The sequence below is a fragment of the Monodelphis domestica genome, chromosome 5, assembly GCF_027887165.1.
Source record: "Monodelphis domestica isolate mMonDom1 chromosome 5, mMonDom1.pri, whole genome shotgun sequence".
NCBI classification, from domain to species: domain Eukaryota; kingdom Metazoa; phylum Chordata; class Mammalia; order Didelphimorphia; family Didelphidae; genus Monodelphis; species Monodelphis domestica.
Window position 1 is genome coordinate 201323245 of NC_077231.1, and position 19995 is coordinate 201343239.

At 45.3% G+C, this 19995-nt stretch overlaps 1 protein-coding gene across 2 annotated transcripts; it reads left to right on the forward strand.

Moving 5' to 3' along the window:
- Window positions 1-2790: 2790 nt before the first annotated feature.
- Window positions 2791-19265, forward strand: SMO (smoothened, frizzled class receptor). Of its 2 annotated transcripts, XM_001366789.4 has the most exons (13): window positions 2791-3528; window positions 8230-8435; window positions 9174-9383; window positions 10054-10226; window positions 10649-10868; window positions 10973-11096; window positions 13008-13100; window positions 14094-14202; window positions 15013-15198; window positions 15702-15850; window positions 16517-16651; window positions 17552-18007; window positions 18882-19265. In XM_001366789.4, the coding sequence occupies exons 1-12, from the start codon at window positions 3201-3203 to the stop codon at window positions 17974-17976; spliced, it is 2358 nt and encodes a 785-aa protein (XP_001366826.1). In that variant the 5' UTR covers window positions 2791-3200; the 3' UTR covers window positions 17977-18007; window positions 18882-19265. The 2 variants fall into 2 exon arrangements, with proteins under 2 accessions (XP_001366826.1, XP_016281638.1); XM_016426152.2 differs by having other exon boundaries at window positions 17552-19265.
- Window positions 19266-19995: the final 730 nt, after the last annotated feature.

The following is a 19995-nucleotide window of genomic DNA, read 5'->3' on the forward strand; positions in this document are numbered from 1 at the left end:
TGCAATAAGGTTTTCTCCCAATTCCCACAATTGAATAAAGTTTTCTCACAAGACTGGACCCATAATTGGATAGAAAGGGAACTAAGCTAGCTCCAAAATTGAGTTGCAAGACTGAGTCAGGGGGGTTCAACTCAATTCCCACAATTAATCACTTGACCTAATCCCCTCAATTCTTCACAGTCCCAGAATACAGTTAACCTAGAATTCAATTCAATAAACTTTGATTAAAAGACTACAATGTGTTATATAGAGGAAGACTATTATAGTGGATAGTGCTTGGAGTCTAGAAAAACTCAGTTTTAATCTAGCTTCTGACATTTACTAGCCATATGATCTAGGACTGTGCCCTAGATCTGCCAGCCATCACTGATCTAGGGTAAATCCTTTAACCTCTGTGTGCTCTAGGCAACCCTCTACCTAGAACTTATCTAAGTCATGGAGAAGTTTCAGTTGGCCTTGGTGGAGGGAATCAGAGCTAGACAGAATCTTAGAGGCTGAACAAACCTGCCTCATCTTATGGAAAGTAAAGTAAGGCTTCCACAGGTTAGGTGAATTGTCCGGTCACTTCACAAAGTGTCAGGTGGGATTTAAAATGAGATTTGACTCCAAGTATACCCTATCTACTATACCTGCTGCCTCCAATAGCAGGTTTTTTCCAACTGACAGTACCATAGAGCCTTTTAGTATTCAAACTTTTCAAGATGTTATGCCAGGTGCTAAAGATGTAAAGATATACCTGACTCCCCTCTCAATGAGCTTTCAAACTAAAATTCTTAGAGGAGAAATATAAGGAGGCAGTGTTGTATACTAGAAAGTTCTGCTACTTGCTCTCTGACTTTTGGCAATTCATTTAACCTCAGCTTCAGTTTCTTCATATATAGATAAGATTAGACTGGATAACTGCCAAGGTCCTTTCCAGGTCTAAATGTATGGTTTTACAAATCTATGAAGCCCAAAGAAATGGTCCTGCTGATATGGAGGGGAGGGAGAAAGAGAGAGAGAGAGAGAGAGGGAGAGAGAGAGAGAGAGAGAGAGAGAGAGAGAGAGAGAGAGAGAGAGAGAGAGAGAGAGAGAGAGAGAGAGAGTGGGAGGGAGGGAGGGAGAGAGAGGGAGAGAGAAGGCTTCAAGAAGAACTGACACTTGACTTAGACCTCCAGGGAAGGCCTGCTTACAATAAAACATTCTTATATAAAGGATAAATGCTATATGCGTAAACTTCTGCTTGGGGAAATCCAGCAAGGATGGCCACATGCAAAGTAAACCAAAGAAAGACATTAAGCAAAAATGGAAGCAAACTGACAGAGGAGAAAAGCAGAGAACAACTGTATCAAACTGAACAATCATATCTGGCACTGCTTTTCTTTGGACAAAGACAATTGGTAACCCATAAGTGGAAAAGACAGAGCTGCTGCTATGACTATTACAAGTGACACCAGTCAAAAACCAAAGGTTAGGCTGTAGACATTTTCAGGGAGAGAGATAGCCTGGTCATTTTTATTAAATCTTTTTTTTTTTCAGACATACCTGCTCAGAGGGGTAAAGATAGCTATAGCAATAGCAGCAGCAGTCAATTTAGGGCTAGAAGAAACCAAAAAGGCCATCTAAATCAAATTCTTCAATTTAATCAATGAGGCAACCAAGACCTGAAGAGGTCCTGTGATTTAGCAAAAGTTATCCAAGCAGCAGAAGACAAAGAGGATGTTTGAACCAGAATCATATTACTCTAAATTCAGGACTTTTTGATCACTTCCATGTCAGCTACATCTTTCCATTTAAGGAATGAGAGAAATGTGTGATTGTGAAAAAGAGACAGGCAGAGATAGAGATATTCAGACGAGGAGACAGTGACAGAGACACACAGAGTCTAGCCCACAGCAATCCATCTCTGCCTCTCTATTACTCACCATCCTTCCCTTGAAGCGAAGGAGAAAGTATATTCTAGCTACTTATAAACAGGAAGGTAGGAGGTGAAGGGAAGTTTTGTAAAACCCAAGGCTTGTTACCTTGTAAATAGCTATGATTCTGGAGTCAGAGCACCTAGGTTTGACTTCCTTTTTCTCTTACTTGTTGCCTATGTCAAATCAGGCAAATTACTTAATCTCTTTGGACCTCAGTTTCCTCATCTGTAAAATGAAGGGACAAAATTGGTTTTCATCTCTTAAGCTCTATATCTGAATCTAAAACCCTGAAACTGAAGAGTGCGAAAGCCAAGCTGAAAAAACAGCGCCTAGAAGCGGACTAAAATCGAGGGGTCAGTCCTAGAGGAGTGTTGTGAAATACAAGTTAGTCCCTGGTCCGTAGGCCCCTCTTCTCCCTACGAAGACTCTTATTTTGCGACAAATACTTAAACCATGATCTAGAGAGAAGGATCTTTGCTTTTACAAGTCATCAAGAAGTGGGAGGAGAATCCCTATCCCAAGCCTGACACACTACCCACTGGCTCAATCCCGTTCCTAAAATAAGGAAATCTTTTGTGAAGCATCTTCCTACCTCTGGTGTTTGGGTCGGGTTGTTGAAAAAGTAGTCTGATTCCCCTTTTCCCGGCCCCCGAGACGGCGGGGCTACCCCTGCCCCTCCCCTCTCTTCCATCCTCTTCCCTCCCCTCATTCGGTCCGTCCCTCCCCCCAGGCTGCTAACTAAGGGGGGCCGGGCTTGGCTCTCTGCGGCCCGTGCATTCCAGAGAGCCGAGCAAAGGCAACAAAGGAGCCGGGGAGCCGGCGGGACTAGCTTGGGGTGCAGCGGGGTGCTCAGCGGGGCCAGGCAGCGGCTAGGTGGTTGAAAGGCGGGGGCGGAGTTGGGGTGGGGGGTGGTTTGTCTAGCATTTACAGCCCACGCACAGCTGCATTTGCTGAGCGTGTTGGAGGCTTTTATGGTGGGAGGGGGAATGGGCTCAAGGATTTGGGGGTCCGGCGCACTCTAGGTGCTGAAGGAGATTTGGGGAGCAAGGCGAAGGGGTGGGGGCCCCAGATCGGGCCCGGGACGCCTCCACCCCAACCATGGGCGGCCACTTACAAAGTTTGCAAAGTTGGGCGCGGAGGGGTCGGGGCGCGGGCGGCGTCCAGGGGAGGCCGGAGCGGGACTCGGGGGACTCCCAGGCAATCTGAGCGGCGCCCCCAGTACCTCGGGTGTTTGTGTACGCTGCCGGGGGTTCAGGGAGGGAGGGGGCAGTCTCTCTTTCTGCTGAGTTGGCGGGTTTGGCCATGGCCGCGGCTCGGCCCGCGCGGGGGCCGTCGCTCCAGCTCCTGGGGCTGAAGCTGCTGCTGCTGTTGCTGCTGCTAGGAGGCCCGGGCCAGGGGGCGGCTCTGAGCGGGAACGGGACCAGGCCTGGACCCTGGAGCGGGAGAGCGAATGGGGCCGAGACTCGGCCGCCCCCACTGTTGAGCCACTGCGGCCGGGCAGCTCCTTGTGAGCCGCTGCGTTACAACGTGTGCCTGGGCTCGGCGCTGCCCTACGAGGCCACCTCCACGCTGCTGGCCGGAGACTCGGGCTCACAGGAGGAGGCGCACAGCAAACTCGTGCTGTGGTCCGGTAAGAACAGGCAGCGCGGGTCGTAGGGCCATTTTGGGGGTGATGAGATTCCACTCATGGGGCCCTGGGGAAAAGGACAATGGTGGTGGGATCGTGTGTGTGTGTGTGTGTGTGTGTGTGTGTGTGTATACACACACGAGACCGCTTTGGAGGGGGGCTTATATGGGAAGTCTTGAGGCCCCATTGCATTCAGGATGCCACAGATTAATTGGGGGGGTGGCTGGAGTCCGAAGGGATTTGTTTGCATACATTGGGCATTGAAAAGATGCTTTTTAAATTGAGGGTTACAAAGGGCCTATGCATATTAGGGGTACAGATGATATTAAAGGAGTTGGAAACTCGGGTCAAGGCCATAGGGAAGGAAATACCTTAAGGAACAGTGGGATCCAGGTTAATGTTAACCCCAAAGTTCTTCCCCTAAGGTGGAGTTCCCAGGGTTACCGTGAAGTTGTCTGAGTGACAGAGATAAGATCAGTGACTGAGGGAGGAGAAAAGAAGAGCAAAAAGATTTGAGGGCTTATTCGTTTAGAAGGAGAATCCGAAGGAAAGGATTGAGATAGGAGAATTATTGTTTAGTACAGGAAGAGTGGAGGGGAAACCAAAGAAGAAGGCGGTAACTGAGAATTAAGTCAAAAAGTGGCAGAAATTCAGAAGATTGTTGATTTGGTGGTCAGTTTGAAAAGTTGTGTCTTCTGCCTCTTCCCTTCTTTGCTACACCTTCAGGTTAGATAAGCAAGGATCTTCCATCTGAGTTTTCTCATCTGGAATATAGGGTCGATGATGTTGGCCAGTGGCTGAGAGAGTAAAATAAAGCTAGGAAATTTTTATAAGCTCATTATACAATTCTAGGCCTTAGAATTCTTAAGTTGGAAAGGACTCCCCTAGTACACCTCAATCTCCCTTTTTGGATTTGGTGGATAATTTACATTCAGGACTTGGAAGGACTGGGAGGAACCAGTAGAATGGACCTATATGGATCCTTCATTATCAGTCTTTTTAAAAAGGTTCTTCCTTATGGTAGTGGAGGATTGGTATCTTTTTGAAATGTCCCCAGAACATTGATTTGGTTTACTTCCTTGGACCAGAGCAGGATGGCTAAGGAAGAAAAAGAAGACAAGAAAGAAAAAAGCCAGAATCATACATATTATTCATCCTAGGATCATAGATTTAGAATGAGAAGAAACCTTAGAGATCATTTAACCCAAGGGTTCTGAATCTGTGGATTTACAAGGGAGTTCAGGATAATTTCTGGGTTTGTTTGTTTTTTTAACTTGAATGAAAGGGGGAAAAATCATTTCTTTAGTTTCAGTAACATCAAACTTAAATTCTGTATTTCCTTAAGTTAATTTAAAACATGATTCTTTAGAAGAAGTCTATAGCTTCACTAGAAAAAAAGGTCCATGCCACACATGGGTCAAGAAATACTCATCTACCCCAGCTTCCTCATTTTACAGATTAAAGAAATTGAGACCCATTCAAATTAAGTGTTACCCAAGGGCCCTGGATTTGATCCCCATATCTTCTGATTTGTGGATCAGGTGTTGTTCAGTTGTTTCATTCTAATTCTTCATGCCCCCATTTGGTGTTTTCTTGGCAAAAATACTGGAGTGTTTTGCCATTTCTTTCTCCAGATCATTTTACAGATGAGTAAACTGAGGCAAATAGAGTTAAGTGACTTGCTTAGGATCACACAGCTAGAAAGTATCTAAGGGCAGTACTGAATTCAAGTCTTCCTGACTCCAGGCTGGGTGCTCTAACCACTTCACAACCTAGCCCAGAACCAGTACTGTCCACTAAACCAAAATTGCACTTTCATAGCATGCTGGGTATGTCCCATAGCTCAAAGACATACCCTGAGTAAGTATGGTAACAGGTTACTTCTAATAGAGCTTTAAAATGTAATATTATCTGTGTTTATTATATCATGCTATAATAATATAACCCTAATTCTGAGGTGATGAAACTTCACTGGAGCCAGAGAGGGTAGCTTAAGGGGCAAAGAGTGAACAGAGCCAGACAACTTTGATTGGGATCCTTAAAGACTTTTGCTATGAAAATTGTTGAGGGTAAGGGGAAGGTGGGGACAGAGAATATCATAGTAGAAGCAGTGGACTAAAAGTCAGACAGAAATACTCCCAACCTCCTAGTCTAGTAAGATATGACTTTAAGAAAGTTATTTAACTACAAATCTCACTTTTTTCCTTACTGAAAATAGGGATAAGACCTATAGTGTCTACTTCCCAAGACCTTTTGTGAGGATCAAAAAATCAAGCAGGTGCTTTGCAAAAACCTTTTAAAGCTACTCTTTAAATATCAGCTATTATTATTGCTCATTAATGAAAAATGAAGAACATATGGACATCTTCTCCAATCTCAATACAGGGAACAGACAGCAAACAGAACAGATCCAGATAGGGGGTTTCAATAGAGAAACGTGTGAACTTCTTTCTTCCTCGACCCACTCTCAGCTCAGCCCTTTCACTTTGTTGAATTCTAGGTAGTTTATGTATTATGACCCTAAGGAGGTGGCTGGTAACATGGAGAGCAGAAGAAAGAAAACATGGGGTGCTTAGACCCATGAGGCAGGCGGGTGTGAGGGTGAACAAGGTGGCTGTGAACTCTGAGATCCACAGTCAGTTCTTTGAACTGATTTGGATGGTGATTTAATATCTCAAAGCTGGAACCTTACCTGAGAGTTGGACATAGTCCCTATGGAGATGTTTGTGTGGGGTCTTAGGCTGTAGATAATTCCTTGAGGACAAGAATGATTCTCTCTCTCTCTCTCTCTCTCTCTCTCTCTCTCTCTCTCTCTCTCTCTCTCTCTCTCTCTCTCTCTCTCTCTCTCCCCCTTTCCTTTCAACCCTTACCCCTTTATCTTTGATTCAATTCTAAGTATCAGTTCCAAGGCAGAAGAATGATAAAGGATATATATAGGCTATGGAGTTTAAATGACTTGCCCAGGGTCTCACAGTTGAGTTGGGAAGTGTCTCAGGTCAGATTTGAACCCAGGATCACAAGGCTCCAGTCCTAACTCTCTATCCCCTGAGCCACCTAGCTGCCCGTGCTCTTTACCTTTCATAAAAGGTCTAGAACAGAGGGGGCCACAACACTCCTAGATATAGCCAAAAGCGATTAAAATGTAATTAGAACTGTGTGATCCTGGGCAAGACACTTAACCCCCATTGCCAAACCCTTACCACTCTCCTGCTTTGGAACTAATACACAGTATTAATTCTAAGAGAGAAGGTAAGTCATTGTTGTTGTTTTTAATGTAATTAGAAGAGGTAGCTAGTTAGCAGAGTGGATAGAGTATCAGGCCTGGAGATCTGTGGTCCTAGGTCCAAATCTGGCCTCAGATACTTCCTAGCTGTGACTGGGCAAGTCACTCTATTCCTTCCTGTTCTTCTGCCTTGGAACAGATACTTAGTTTTTGCTTTAAGACAGAAAGTAAATATATTTTTAAAACGGTAACAAAATAATAATTAGAAACAAAGCACAACAATACAACTTAATTCTTCATGTATGGATTAATGGCCCCTGTTTCTTTTGAATTTGAGACCACTAGTCTAGAGGATTTTAGTACTATGGAGAGACATTAGATTGTAAGCTCCTTGAAGGCAAGGGGCACTTTTGTTTCTGTATCCCTAGAGCTTAGCACTATGCCTGGCAAAATAGAGGAGCACAAGTTCAGATTTAGCCTCAGATACTTTTTAGCTGTGTGACCCTGGGAAAATTACTTTACCCTGTTTGCCTCAGTTTCCTCATCTGCCAAATGAGCTGTAGAAGGAAATGGCAAAGCATTCCAATATCTTTGCCAAGAAAACCCCAAATGGAGTCATGAAGAGTTGGGCATGACTGACTGAACAAACGACAACAGCACCCTCTCAGGGAACCTTTGAATTCTACAGTTCATCACAATACACCGCAGGTCTCCGCTCTGGAGATGGCTCACTAGCAAGGAGAGCTGTTAGCCTACTTTTTAGATCCCCGATGCCCACATGGTTCTTCCTGGGCAGTGAGAGGGAGCCTTCCACACACTCGGACCTACAAACACACACCCCATTTAGTAACTTCACCCTGGCCCTCACACTCCCAGATGTCATTTCTGATACAACTCCTGCCTAGCCAAGGAGAGACCATCAACTAATGATGAAGCAGGGGTGGCTGAGGAGGGAGTAGGAGGAAATGGGCCAGACCAGCAGGGATGATGGGCAGGAATGATGAGCTGGGTGAAGAGTTGCAATTGTCCATTTCTAGCACCTTTCTTCCTGCTGTCATGCACAGAGTCTCCTCTGTTTTTCTCCATATGACTTCCTGTTTCTTTTCTCTCTGGCCACGGAGTACCTGGCTCCTCCGATCACCTCTTCCTATGCTCCCACCTCCTCTCTGTTTCACCTCAGCGTGGTAAGGGGGAATGAGGCTTCTGGGGGTTTTGGCAAGTGGAAGAGGCTTCTGAGGTCTCTTGAATTGGTAGCATGCTCCATGGAGAGAAGGGGATGGGGTGGGGGGTCTCATCTAGATATGTTCTACTAATGATGGCTGTGAAAGGTTTTAAGATCATTCATGTAATGTGTTACCCGGACTTCATGTCTCTGACCATGCCTGGTCTACAGTGTTAACAATGGCAGGTGCCCTAGGATGCCCTGGGATATATGGAACGCTGTCTTGCATCGGGTGTCTTCACTGTTTCCCTTATGCCAGGACTTCGGAACGCTCCCCGATGCTGGGCAGTGATCCAGCCCCTGCTCTGTGCTGTCTACATGCCCAAGTGTGAGAATGACCGGGTGGAGCTGCCTAGCCGGACCCTGTGCCAGGCCACTCGGGGACCCTGTGCCATCGTTGAGCGTGAACGGGGCTGGCCCGACTTCCTGAAATGCACCCCAGATCACTTCCCAGAAGGCTGTCCAGTAAGTGGGAGTAATGGGATGCGAGGTTAGGGAGCGGGTCCAGGGCGGCTTGGATGAGGGGTAATGGGGACAAGGTACCTGCTCTTTATGATACTCTTATTCTATAACCAGGAAATCGCAAAGCTATAGCCTCAAATGAAACAAATTGAAGAAATTGGGTGGGTTCACTTCATAACATGTCAGACAAGTGGACATCCAGCCTTTGCTTTAAGACCTCAAGTGTGGGAGAATATTATTACTGTAAGCCGCCTATTACTCTTTTGGGTGCCTCCAGTGGTTAGAAGTTTTTCTTTGTATGTCCACTATCCTCACTCTTCATTGCATTTAGTGTATGGAGTCTAGAGGCATATTTGCAGAATAGCAACTAGATGGGGGCATCTGGGTAGCTCTGTGGATTGAGAGCCAGGTCTAGAGATGGGAGGTCCTAGGTTCAAATCTGACCTCAGACACTTCCCAGCTGTGTGACCCTGGGCAAGTCACTTAACCCCCATTGCCTAGCCCTTACGACTCTTCTGCCTTGGAGCCAATACATAGTATTGATTCCAAGATGGAAGGTAAGGGTTTAAAAAAAAAGAATAGCAACTAGATAATGAAATATAACAGAATTTGATCATGTTCTAGTTCTGTGAAATTTATTTTAAATTAAATGATTATACATTATTAGAAATACAAATTATTCCTGATCACCCTCTTTGCACTCTCTTCTTCCCGTCTTTCCCACCCTGATGATATCCCTAGAATGAGGTACAAAACATCAAATTCAACAGTTCGGGACAATGTGAGTCACCCTTGGTACGGACAGATAACCCGAACAGCTGGTACGAGGATGTAGAAGGCTGTGGGATCCAGTGCCAGAACCCGCTCTTCACGGAAGCTGAACACCAGGACATGCACAGCTATATTGCTGCTTTTGGCGCCGTCACTGGCCTCTGCACCCTCTTCACCCTGGTCAGCATGGGAAGGGTCGGGAGAAGGAGGGCAGTACCCATGGTTTTGAACATGGAAGGCAAAGGAAGTTAGGAGGTTAGGTTGGAGGAATTCAATTCACTTCAACAAACATTAAGCAAGGCATTGTTCTAGACCCTGGAAATACAAAGATAACTGCAAAAGAAAAAATCAGCCCTGATCCTCAAGAAGTTTACATTTTACTGGGGCTGGGCAGGTGCAGAGATACAACATTAAATATGAAATAAATGCAAAGTGTAAACAAAGTAAATATAAAATTATTTCTGATGGAGGGTATTGAGAGCACTAATAAGTGAGGTGGAGGCTCCTCAGTGTAGCCTTGGAGGGAGCGAGGGGTTTCTAGAACAAATGAGAAACGAAAGCATGGCACATAGCCTGGGCAAAGGCAGGGAGGGGAGAAGTTTGAGCTTCTCAAAGCTGTGTAAGTAGGGATTAAGGATAGGAGAACAGTGAGGAGAATAGGTTTATGGAAAGCAGGAGAAGGAGGCTTACTAGGAATGGGCTTGGCTAGGGAGCATCACCTCTGAGGGAAGTAACCAGGGAATGCACTGTGCCAAGGGAAGATCAGAGAATGATGCATGGTGGGGCTGGGAGTCCAAAGGGAAGGTAGACTACACAGTTCTCCTGAATGTACCATTTGTCACTCCCCCAGGCTACATTTGTTGCTGACTGGAAGAATTCGAACCGCTACCCTGCTGTCATCCTCTTTTATGTCAATGCTTGCTTCTTTGTGGGCAGCATTGGCTGGCTGGCCCAATTCATGGATGGTGCCCGCCGGGAAATTGTTTGCCGAGCCGATGGTACCATGCGGCTGGGGGAGCCTACGTAGGTGCCCGGGGAACCTAAAGGTGGGAAAAGGGGAAGGGAGTTTGGGAGAGGTTAGCTTGAGCCAGTCTTCTCACCAAAGATGGCCACCTTGGAATTGGAAACCAAGGTCCAGTACATACTTCAGATCCGAGACCTTGGAGCCTGCGTTAGGTTGAGGAGCAGAGCCAATATGGCGGCTCAGCGGCTGCACAAGCTGGAACCACCCCAAGAATCCTAGATCATGCCCCTTCCCTTCGCCCCCTTGCAGCTTGAATCCCCTGTCACCTTAGGCTTGGCAGGTCCTCCGGTACAATCCGGCGTTGTTCTGATCACCGTGAGCTTCTCCCTGATGAGGTAGCGGGGATATTTTAGGGATATTTTGGTGGGGGAAGAGAACATTAGGCTGGCCTGCTCTAGTGACTCCATCTCTGTCCCCACAGCTCCAACGAAACGCTGTCTTGTGTTATCATCTTCGTCATCGTGTACTATGCGCTAATGGCAGGCGTGGTCTGGTTTGTGGTGCTCACCTATGCCTGGCACACCTCCTTCAAGGCCCTCGGCACCACCTACCAGCCCCTTTCTGGCAAGACCTCCTACTTCCACCTGCTCACTTGGTCACTGCCGTTTGTTCTCACTGTGGCCATTCTTGCTGTGGCCCAGGTACAGGGGCCAGGGGTAAGGGAGAGGTTGGGGACCTGGAGGGCATGGGTTCTAGTGGGGCATTATGTGATCAGCTGTCTTCTTCAACTCCCCTCTCACTTTAGGTGGATGGAGATTCAGTGAGTGGCATCTGTTTTGTGGGCTACAAGAATTATCGTTACCGAGCTGGCTTCGTGTTGGCCCCTATTGGGCTGGTGCTTATTGTGGGGGGCTATTTCCTCATACGAGGTGAGTGGGAAGCCCGGGATCAATCAGTCATCAAATATTTATTAACTACTATGGGACAGATAGATGGCTCAGGTGACAGAGTGCCAGGCCTGGAATTGAGAGGACCTGGGTTCAAATTTGACCTCAGACACTTCCCAGCTACGAGACTCTGGTTAAGTCACTTCATCCCCATTTCCTAGCCCAGACTGCATTTCTGCTTTGGGAAATGATACTTGGTATCAGTTCTAAGATAGAAGGTGAGGGTTTAAAAAAATAAACCAAAACCAACTACTATATGTGAGGTATTAAGTTTTAGCTGGCACTTTATATAGTGCTTCAAGGTTTGCAGAGTAATTTATTGCAGGGGATGGTAGTCTACCCCTGTAATCCCTGCTGCTGGGGGGAGGCTGAAGCTGGAGGATCCTTAGAGCTCAGGACCTCTGAGTTATATTTCTAAATTGTTTTCCCTTGGTTACATGATTCACATTCTCTCCCTCCCCTCTTCTGGAATTGACAAGTAATTTCACTGGGTTATACATATATTATTCCTCAAATCCTATTTCCTTTAAAAATTTTTTTAATTTAATTTTTAAATGTTGAACTATAAATCAGGTATCTATTGTAGCAGTTAATTTAGTCTCTTGTAATAAAAGTATTATATTTTATGAGGTTTATTAACGATTATTAGAAATCAAGGATACAAAATAATAAGCCCCATGCACGATTAGCCCATTCACAGCCTACTTACAACATGTTGCAATCTCTGAGTAGAGGAAGAGAGCTCTTGAGAGGCAGAGAGTCCTTTAAATAATAAATTGTGATCTTGTCTAGGTGGAGACTCAGGTGAGATTATAGGGAATTCTGGGAAGTACTAAGGACTTCTGGGGATTGAAGTCTGGGGTTCAAATCTCCATTTTTACACCACACTAGATCTGGCACTAGTATGGTGAGCTTTTGGGAACAGAAGACCATCAGAATATCTAAGGAGGGATGAACCAGCACAGATTAGAAAACAGAACAAGTCAAAGCTTCCAGGCAGATCCAAATTGTGATGAAGCTGTAAAAATACTTTCCACTCCCACCTGGGAAAGATACAGAGACCCAACCCCCAAAACAACAACAATAGCAATAACAAAAGTGCTTTAGGATCCTTATAATATAGGATCCTTATGATATAGATTAGGACCTTTTGATATAGCTCCTATAAGTATGATAATTCCTATTTTATTATGAGGAAACTGAGACTCAGGTTAAGTTATTTGGTCATGATCAAACAGCTAGCAAATTTTAGGGACAAGATTCAAACCCAGGTCTCTCCCAATTTCAGATCCTATACATTCTTCTGCCTATATTGTGCTACTTGGTCAAGAAAAGCCTCCTCAATTATACCACCCTCACTGGGAGCAACTTCGGACCCATGCTATTGCCCCACTGTATGTGTTTATATTACTTTCCCATATTCTTTTGTTTTCTGCCTACTTGTGGACCTTTCATTCCCTTCCCCAACAGGACATAAACACTATGTCTGTTAATGATCCTTGTCTTAAATTTCTACCCCCAGTATAGCTTATTTTCTACTAAAATCTTGTTTTTGTTTTATTCTCTTTTTTATTCAGTTTACACTCTGCCTCCTCATCTTCACAGGTGCCCCAGTTTCCTCTGAGATCTCCATTTATTTTTTATTCTCTAGCACTAGCTTGACCATCAGCATTAGTTAAAAGTGTCTGGCACAAGCTTGGACCTTTCTTTCACCTTGTAGCAGCTCCTGGGCACTGCCGGCTTGTCCTGTTCCTGTTGTCTTGATCCTCTGCAGTTTTGAGTGCCTTGAGTTTCCACCATTCACAAGAGCAAATTCTGGCTAGCTTGGTGCCTCCTTCTCTCTGGGATTCTCTTGCCTGATAACTTTTGAAATATTTTGTTTCTTTTTTCCAGGAGTTATGACTTTGTTCTCTATCAAAAGCAATCACCCTGGGTTACTGAGTGAGAAAGCAGCCAGCAAGATCAATGAGACCATGTTGCGTCTGGGTGAGTGGGGCTGCTCTGGGACATGAGTTTTCCAGGTCCCTCCATTCAATTCAGTTCATCTTAGCCAGTATTTATTAAGAGCCCAGCACATATGCGACATTCTGTTAAGATACACACACACACACAAAAAAAATAGCCCTTGCCCCTCAAGGGTCTTACATTTGGCAGCTAGGTGGTCCAGAGAACATAGAAGTATATCAGCTTGGGAGTGAAGAAGACCAGAGTTCTGATCATGGAGTCAAGTCATTGTGTAACTGACCCTCTTTCAGACTCAGTTTCTTCATCTGTGATAATGATGACGCTCCCAGGATTATTTCAAGAATCAGATGAATATTGTGTGTAAGACACCTTAGAGACCTTACAGTGCTTCCTACATGCTCTTATGATGACATTTCATGTTGCCCCATTACACTTCACTCTTACAAGGCTGGAAGAAAAGCATTGGCAGTTGGTTTTCAGACGAGGGCTCTTAGAGGTACCAGCAGGAGGTCACTTATTGTCTGTACTGTGACTCAGAGCAACAAAAGAATGGGGACAGGAATGGGAGAATTGAGGCCGACAGGAGATTCTTAGGTACTTCCTGCCCTCCCAAAATGGGAGGGGAGTTGGAGAAGAGAGCCGGTCACAGGAGACCCTTTGTGTCCCAGGCTCTTCCTTAGTCTCTGGACCCTGTTTTTGGGCTATAGCAAAAGCTTGATGTCTTAGTTAGCGCTGTTTCCTATATTCTCTTGCTTCTCACTGCAGGGCCCTCCACCAGTTAAACCCATTTCTCTTTGCTTTCTGCTCAAATAAACTAGGTTCCGTATATACATCGTAGTAGTCTAGAATTGAACCTAGTTTGTTAATACTTGAGAACCAGCTGTCTTTTAGGCTCTAGGCAGGAGAAGCTTCTTCCTCTCTGCTTCTCTCTTCCCTGGGGATGGGATCTAATTTACGAAGAGCATCACCAGGTTGGGGATGCGGTAAAAGGGAAACACCTCTGCTCCCCCATAGGTATTTTTGGCTTTCTAGCCTTTGGCTTTGTGCTCATCACCTTCAGCTGCCATTTCTACGACTTCTTCAACCAGGCGGAATGGGAGCGCAGCTTCCGGGACTATGTGTTGTGAGTATGGGGCTGAGCCTCCACAAGGCCATGAGGGTAAAGCCTGGGTTGCAATACCAAGGGTCCCATGGCTGACAATGCAGGAGGAAATGCTTATAGTCTTAGAATCAAACAGGAGCCAGTACTGGCTGATTTTGTTCCTCAGGTAGAAGCTGTGCCTTACCCTAAATCCTTGGGTGCTTCAAAAAATCCCTTGATGTAATCTGGTTGTTAAGGCTTCCCTCAAGGCCAGTCTCAAAGCTCCCTTCTGCTTTGGCTAGGTGATCTCTAAGGCCTTTTCCATCTTGAACTCCCATGAGTCTGTTTGTCCCATCAGCCCTGTGTCTTCATTTTGGGGCACACAACTTTGTTTTATACTTGTTAGTAGGACTCTTGTAATCATTACCAAGTTATTTCATACTTCCCCCTCTCTAATTAGGCTATAAATTGGCCATAAGGGCCATGTCTTCCAAATTTTATTAATTCCCTCCTAGCAACTAATACTGGCTTCTGTGCATAGCACTTCTTTTTCTCCATTTACCAGAGTCATCTGAATAATGGATCTGAGAGCAGGGAGCATGAGTAGCTTCTGAGCTAGAGGATAGTCCCCTTACTGCAGATGACTTTAAAAATCTTTATTAAAAGAGATACCTGCACACATTCTGATTTTTCAGACTGAATTTGTTTCTGGTCCTGGAGGAAAGGTTATCATTTATCTGCAAGGCCAGTCTAAAGGATTGAGCTAAACTTTTGGCAATTCTGAGGTGATGGGTATCTGAGGGGCCTGCTGAGAGTCACATTCTCCTCTTCCTCATCCCTCACTACACTTAGGTGCCAAGCCAATGTGACCATCGGGCTACCCACCAAGAAACCCATTATTGATTGTGAGATCAAGAATCGCCCTAGCCTTCTGGTGGAAAAGATCAACCTGTTTGCCATGTTTGGCACTGGCATTGCCATGAGCACTTGGGTCTGGACAAAGGCTACTCTGCTCATCTGGAGACGTACCTGGTGCAGGTGGGGCCAGCCTAGGGCCTTCCTATTTCTTATTCTCTCTTTCCAAAGCCTCTCTCCAACTGTAGCCCTCAGCTGCCCTTGCCTCTTCTCCCCAGTGGTCATCTAATGAAATGGGTTAGGGAAGGTCATACCTAGTTTCCTTGTGCCTCCTGGTGACACCAAGTGCTCTTGACTATTTGATTTATTTCCAGCATGGTGGTGGTCTCCCACTTGGAATAACATGTTTAAAGGAACTCGGGGTCTTTCTCATCTTAGTGGATGGAAAGATCTTTTGGGGGGCAGTCTATGGTAGTTGATAGAATTTGGGTAATCAAGGAGCCATCTTATGACTTTTTGAACAATCTGTTTGGGTTTAGAATTTGTGTTTGGACTTTTCTCTAAGAAAAGCATATCTAACTGGAGAGGGTCAAAGTATGGTGGTAAGGGTGGTCAATTCCTCTTCTTCCAAAAATATTGATAGACAATCTATTCTCTTTCCCCTCACAACCATTTTTCCCCAATAGGTTGACTGGGCAGAGTGATGATGAACCCAAACGAATCAAAAAAAGCAAGATGATTGCTAAGGCTTTCTCTAAACGGCGAGAATTACTACAAAATCCAGGCCAAGAGCTCTCCTTCAGCATGCATACTGTGTCCCATGATGGCCCTGTGGGTGAGGCTCTGCCCCATTCCAAGCCCCAACAGTTTTTCCTCACACCCTTGTTGGCTTCACCAAACTCCCAAAAGAGAATGGCATGGAAATATGGGCTCCCTCTCTTCCTTTTCGCTTACTCTCTTTCTTCTCCTCTTCCTTTATCTTCCTTCTTCCCCTTTAGGTCTATCTTTCTCCTTTTGGCAGGATGATTTGTCTTCTGTTCTAGTCCTTTGCTTCTGGTCATTCCTTTCCACACAACCTCCCTCCTCCCCATTCAGTGTCCCATTTACTGACATTAGACTGGGTTTGGGAGTCTTTCTTCTTCCCTATGCCAGCATGGAATTGTGGATAAAGATCTGACCTCAGTTAGAAAGAACTGTGTTCAAGTTCTGCCTCTGGAACACTCTTAACTGTGTGACCCCAAGCAAACCACTTAGCCCCTCAGCCCATCCTACTCCTCCCCCCCCCCCCCCGAAACTCTCAAAGACTTAAGTTACAGAATATTCTGCATTGGTAGAGAGAGGTTCCTTAGCAAAGGTCTACATCAAGGAAATCATAGTGCAAAACCAAACTCTGGAATAGAAGGATAAGATGAAAGTGAATGGTCTTGGGAAAGAAAGGGTTTTCAGGCCAAGCCCATGCTGATGTTCTTTAGATGAATCTCTCTTTCTTTTTTTTCCATAGCTGGTTTGGCCTTTGATCTCAATGAGCCCTCAGCTGATGTCTCCTCTGCCTGGGCCCAACATGTCACCAAAATGGTGGCCCGAAGGGGAGCTATCCTTCCCCAGGATGTGTCTGTCACTCCTGTAGGGACTCCAGGTATGAGGGGCAGAGGTTGGGAGAGGAAGAGGAAGAAAGACTGGGCTACAGGAGATGCTCTAGGGCAGAAGCTCCTGGCCTTTCTGTTCAGTAGATCCCTTTGGCAATCTGGTGAAATCTATAGACTCCTTGTCAGAATAATGTTTTTAAATGAATAAAACAAAACACATAAAATAGCAGAGGAAACCAATTATACGAGAATAGTTATCTGAATTTTAAAGTTCACAGACCCCAGGGTAAGAACCTTTGCTCTTGAAGCAGCTAGGTAGCTCAGTGAATAGAGCCAGACCTGGAGACAGGAAGTCTTGGGTTCAAATGTGACCTCAGACATTTCCTAGCTATGTGACCCTGGGCAAATCACTTAACCCCACTTGCCCTTACCACAATTTTGCCTTGGAATGAATACTTAGTATTAATTTTTTTCTTTTTAATTGAATTCTATTTTTTTCAATTAAGTGTATCAATTCTAAGATGGAAGGTAAGGGTTTAAAAAACAACAAAACCTGTGCTCTGGAAGGGGCAGTGTTGTGATAAAGCAAAAAGCAAAAATTCACCAGACTGGGAATGGTGAGATCTGGGTATTAGTTTTGACTGTTACTTTACTATATAGCCTTTAGTTTAACTTTTCTGGGACTTGGTTTCTTCATCTGTGAAATAAGGCAGTTAAGCTAGATGAATTATTAAGAGCTAATCTCAAATAGAATTTGGTGAAACGAGCCTGAGGCTAGTAGGATTGGGAGATTATAGGGACAGAATTGTAGATCTTAGAGCTGAGAGAGAGCAATAGTGGAGGATGAGTGAGGGGAGGTGGGCAGAGCCAAGAGAGGTTAGTTAGTTAGCACCACAGAACCCTACAGCATGGCTAAATAACCTCAAATTCTCTTTTCCCCTTTCTCCTAGTGCCCCCAGAGGAACAAGCTAACAAGTGGTTGGTTGAGGCAGAGATCTCCCCAGAGCTGCAGAAACGCCTGGGAAGGAAGAAGAAGAGACGGAAGAGGAAGAAAGAGGTGTGCCCTCTGGCAGCACCCACGGAGCTTTGCCATCCTGTACCTGCACCTAGTGCAGTACCCCGCCTGCCTCAGCTGCCTCGGCAGAAGTGCCTGGTGGCAGGGGCCTGGGGGACTGGGGAAACCCACCGACATGGAACTTGGACCCTCGTCTCCAACCCTTTCTGTCCAGAGCCAAATTCTCTCCAGGATCCATTTCTACCAACCTCACCCGGCTCTGCAGCCTGGGCTCAAGGTCGTCGGCCTTGTCTGGCCCCCATTCATTCCCGTACCAACTTGATGGAGGCTGAGTTACTGGATGCTGACTCTGATTTCTGAACCTTTGAGAGCAGGACCTGGGTTGAAGGAGGTAGGGTTGGGGGTGGCAAGTGGGAAGAAGTAAATTCTGGTCCCCTGACTACCTCAGGCAAGGGCCAGGAATAGGCAGCTTTTCTCTCTTCCCCTTTGCCTGCTCCCCAGGGCATCTCCTTTTCCCAGAGACCCCTGTACCCTCTCAAGGGAGTTATTTATCTCTGGCTCTTGATAGCAAGACTGTGGGAAAGAGCCCTGGCTAGCTGGATTTCCATGGCACAATTGCTCTGCTTCTCAAAACTACCCATTCCCTAGTGGGTTTTTCATTAGGGCAGAGATCTATAGCCAAAGGCCCTCAGTTCTCCCTTAGCCAAGCAGGAATTGGGCTGAGGGCAAATAGTGCCTGAAGGAATGATGATAACACACAGTGCCTAGTAATGTTGGCAGTAGTGGTACTAAGCCAAGAGAAGGCTAATGGTGCCCAGAGAGGTAGGCCTAAGAGGGAAACAGGGCCTTTCTAAGCACTGGTGAGGGACTGTCCAGTCTCAAGCAGAGACAAAACCTACTTCTCATCAGCTCTCAGATAGGAAGGCCAAAGCTAGGAATGAAAGTATTCATGCAATTTTATTTGTGCCTTTTGTCTGAAATAGGGCAGGGAATTCCTTTCTCCCCTTTCTAGGTATGGAATGGGGAGGGTGGTCATTAGTCCCATTCTTGTAAAAGCCAGAGCATCTTTTAGCAAGGGTCCCACAGGTTCTACTGATAACCTGTAATTTAACCTTTCCCCCTCATCTTTTCCCTATCCGGGCAAATTCATTCTTCTCTCCTCTTTAAATTGTGTTGTCTTTCCCCCCCTCCCTATTATATTTGTTTAGCACCCAGAGCTATATTCTGAAGCTCTGAGTTGTCACCTCTTCACCCTTTACTTGTAGGCCCCATCTCCTGGAGAGACATTGGTTCAGTAGAGGGGTACGTCAAGCTTTGAGTATAAACATTGTTCCAGAAAGGAAGTGGGTTGTTCTTTATGCCTCCATGAGACAAATGCCATCTCCTGAGAAGTGGAGCATTGTTCTGAGGATCTGCTCCAAGGATCTACTCCAGAAAGACAGACATTGACCTTCCTATTGACACAACCTGAGTACGGGTGTTTATCTCCCTACTGTCTTAATCTATGGTACCATTTCTTCCCATTCCCTCTCCACCCTCTTCCCAAAAGTCAGGCAACAGAATGCCTTTGAAGCTTGTTGGGTTCTAGGCCAGGGGTATGGGGATTTGGGTGAAGGAATATAAATAGCCAATAAAAGATTTTGTACAAATTCTCATCTTGCTTATTTTCCTGAATACCTCTGCTTTGGGCCACTTGACCACCACGATATTTGAATCCTACTGTTGATGGAGACTATTTCTTGAAATAAGTTCTTGGTGTTTATGAAGCCAAAGTTGAATCTGTTTCTTCCACTTGCCATTTAACTTTCCACAAAAATAAAATTTTCCATGGCTCCAAGTTGTGAAGCCTGGTTGACTGCCTCAAAAACATATTCTTGGTCACAAGGGTGCTTTAGCAAAAAAATGGAAGGCTCAATGCTTCTTATTCATATTTTTCTTAGAACAGTGCCTGTTCCTTCTTGCCAAGTCCTTCTTGAATATAAAAAAAAAATCTTGAAATACACCTATGGTTTATAAGTATTGTCCATTATTGGTATGAGTAAGTCTGTATACAGAGTTCATGCCTTCCTATGCCCATTCCTATCCATGGGGCTAACAGAGGACCTGGATCCAGTGCCTTCCCATCTGTCAGCCTCAAGTTGTCTGGTCTTTGGCACTCAAATCCCCCTGAGGAACACCCACCAATATCTTCCAGGGCAGGAGTTCTTAACCTTTTTTTGTTTAGGAACCTTTGGCAATCTGGTAAAGTTTGTGGATTCCCTTTCAAATTATTTTTAAATCCATGAAGTAAAATCCAGTCTGAAGTTGGCATATCATATGAGTTGAAGAGCTCTGAGCTAAAGCCAATCAGGGCCAAACTAAACCCAATGCCAATATGGT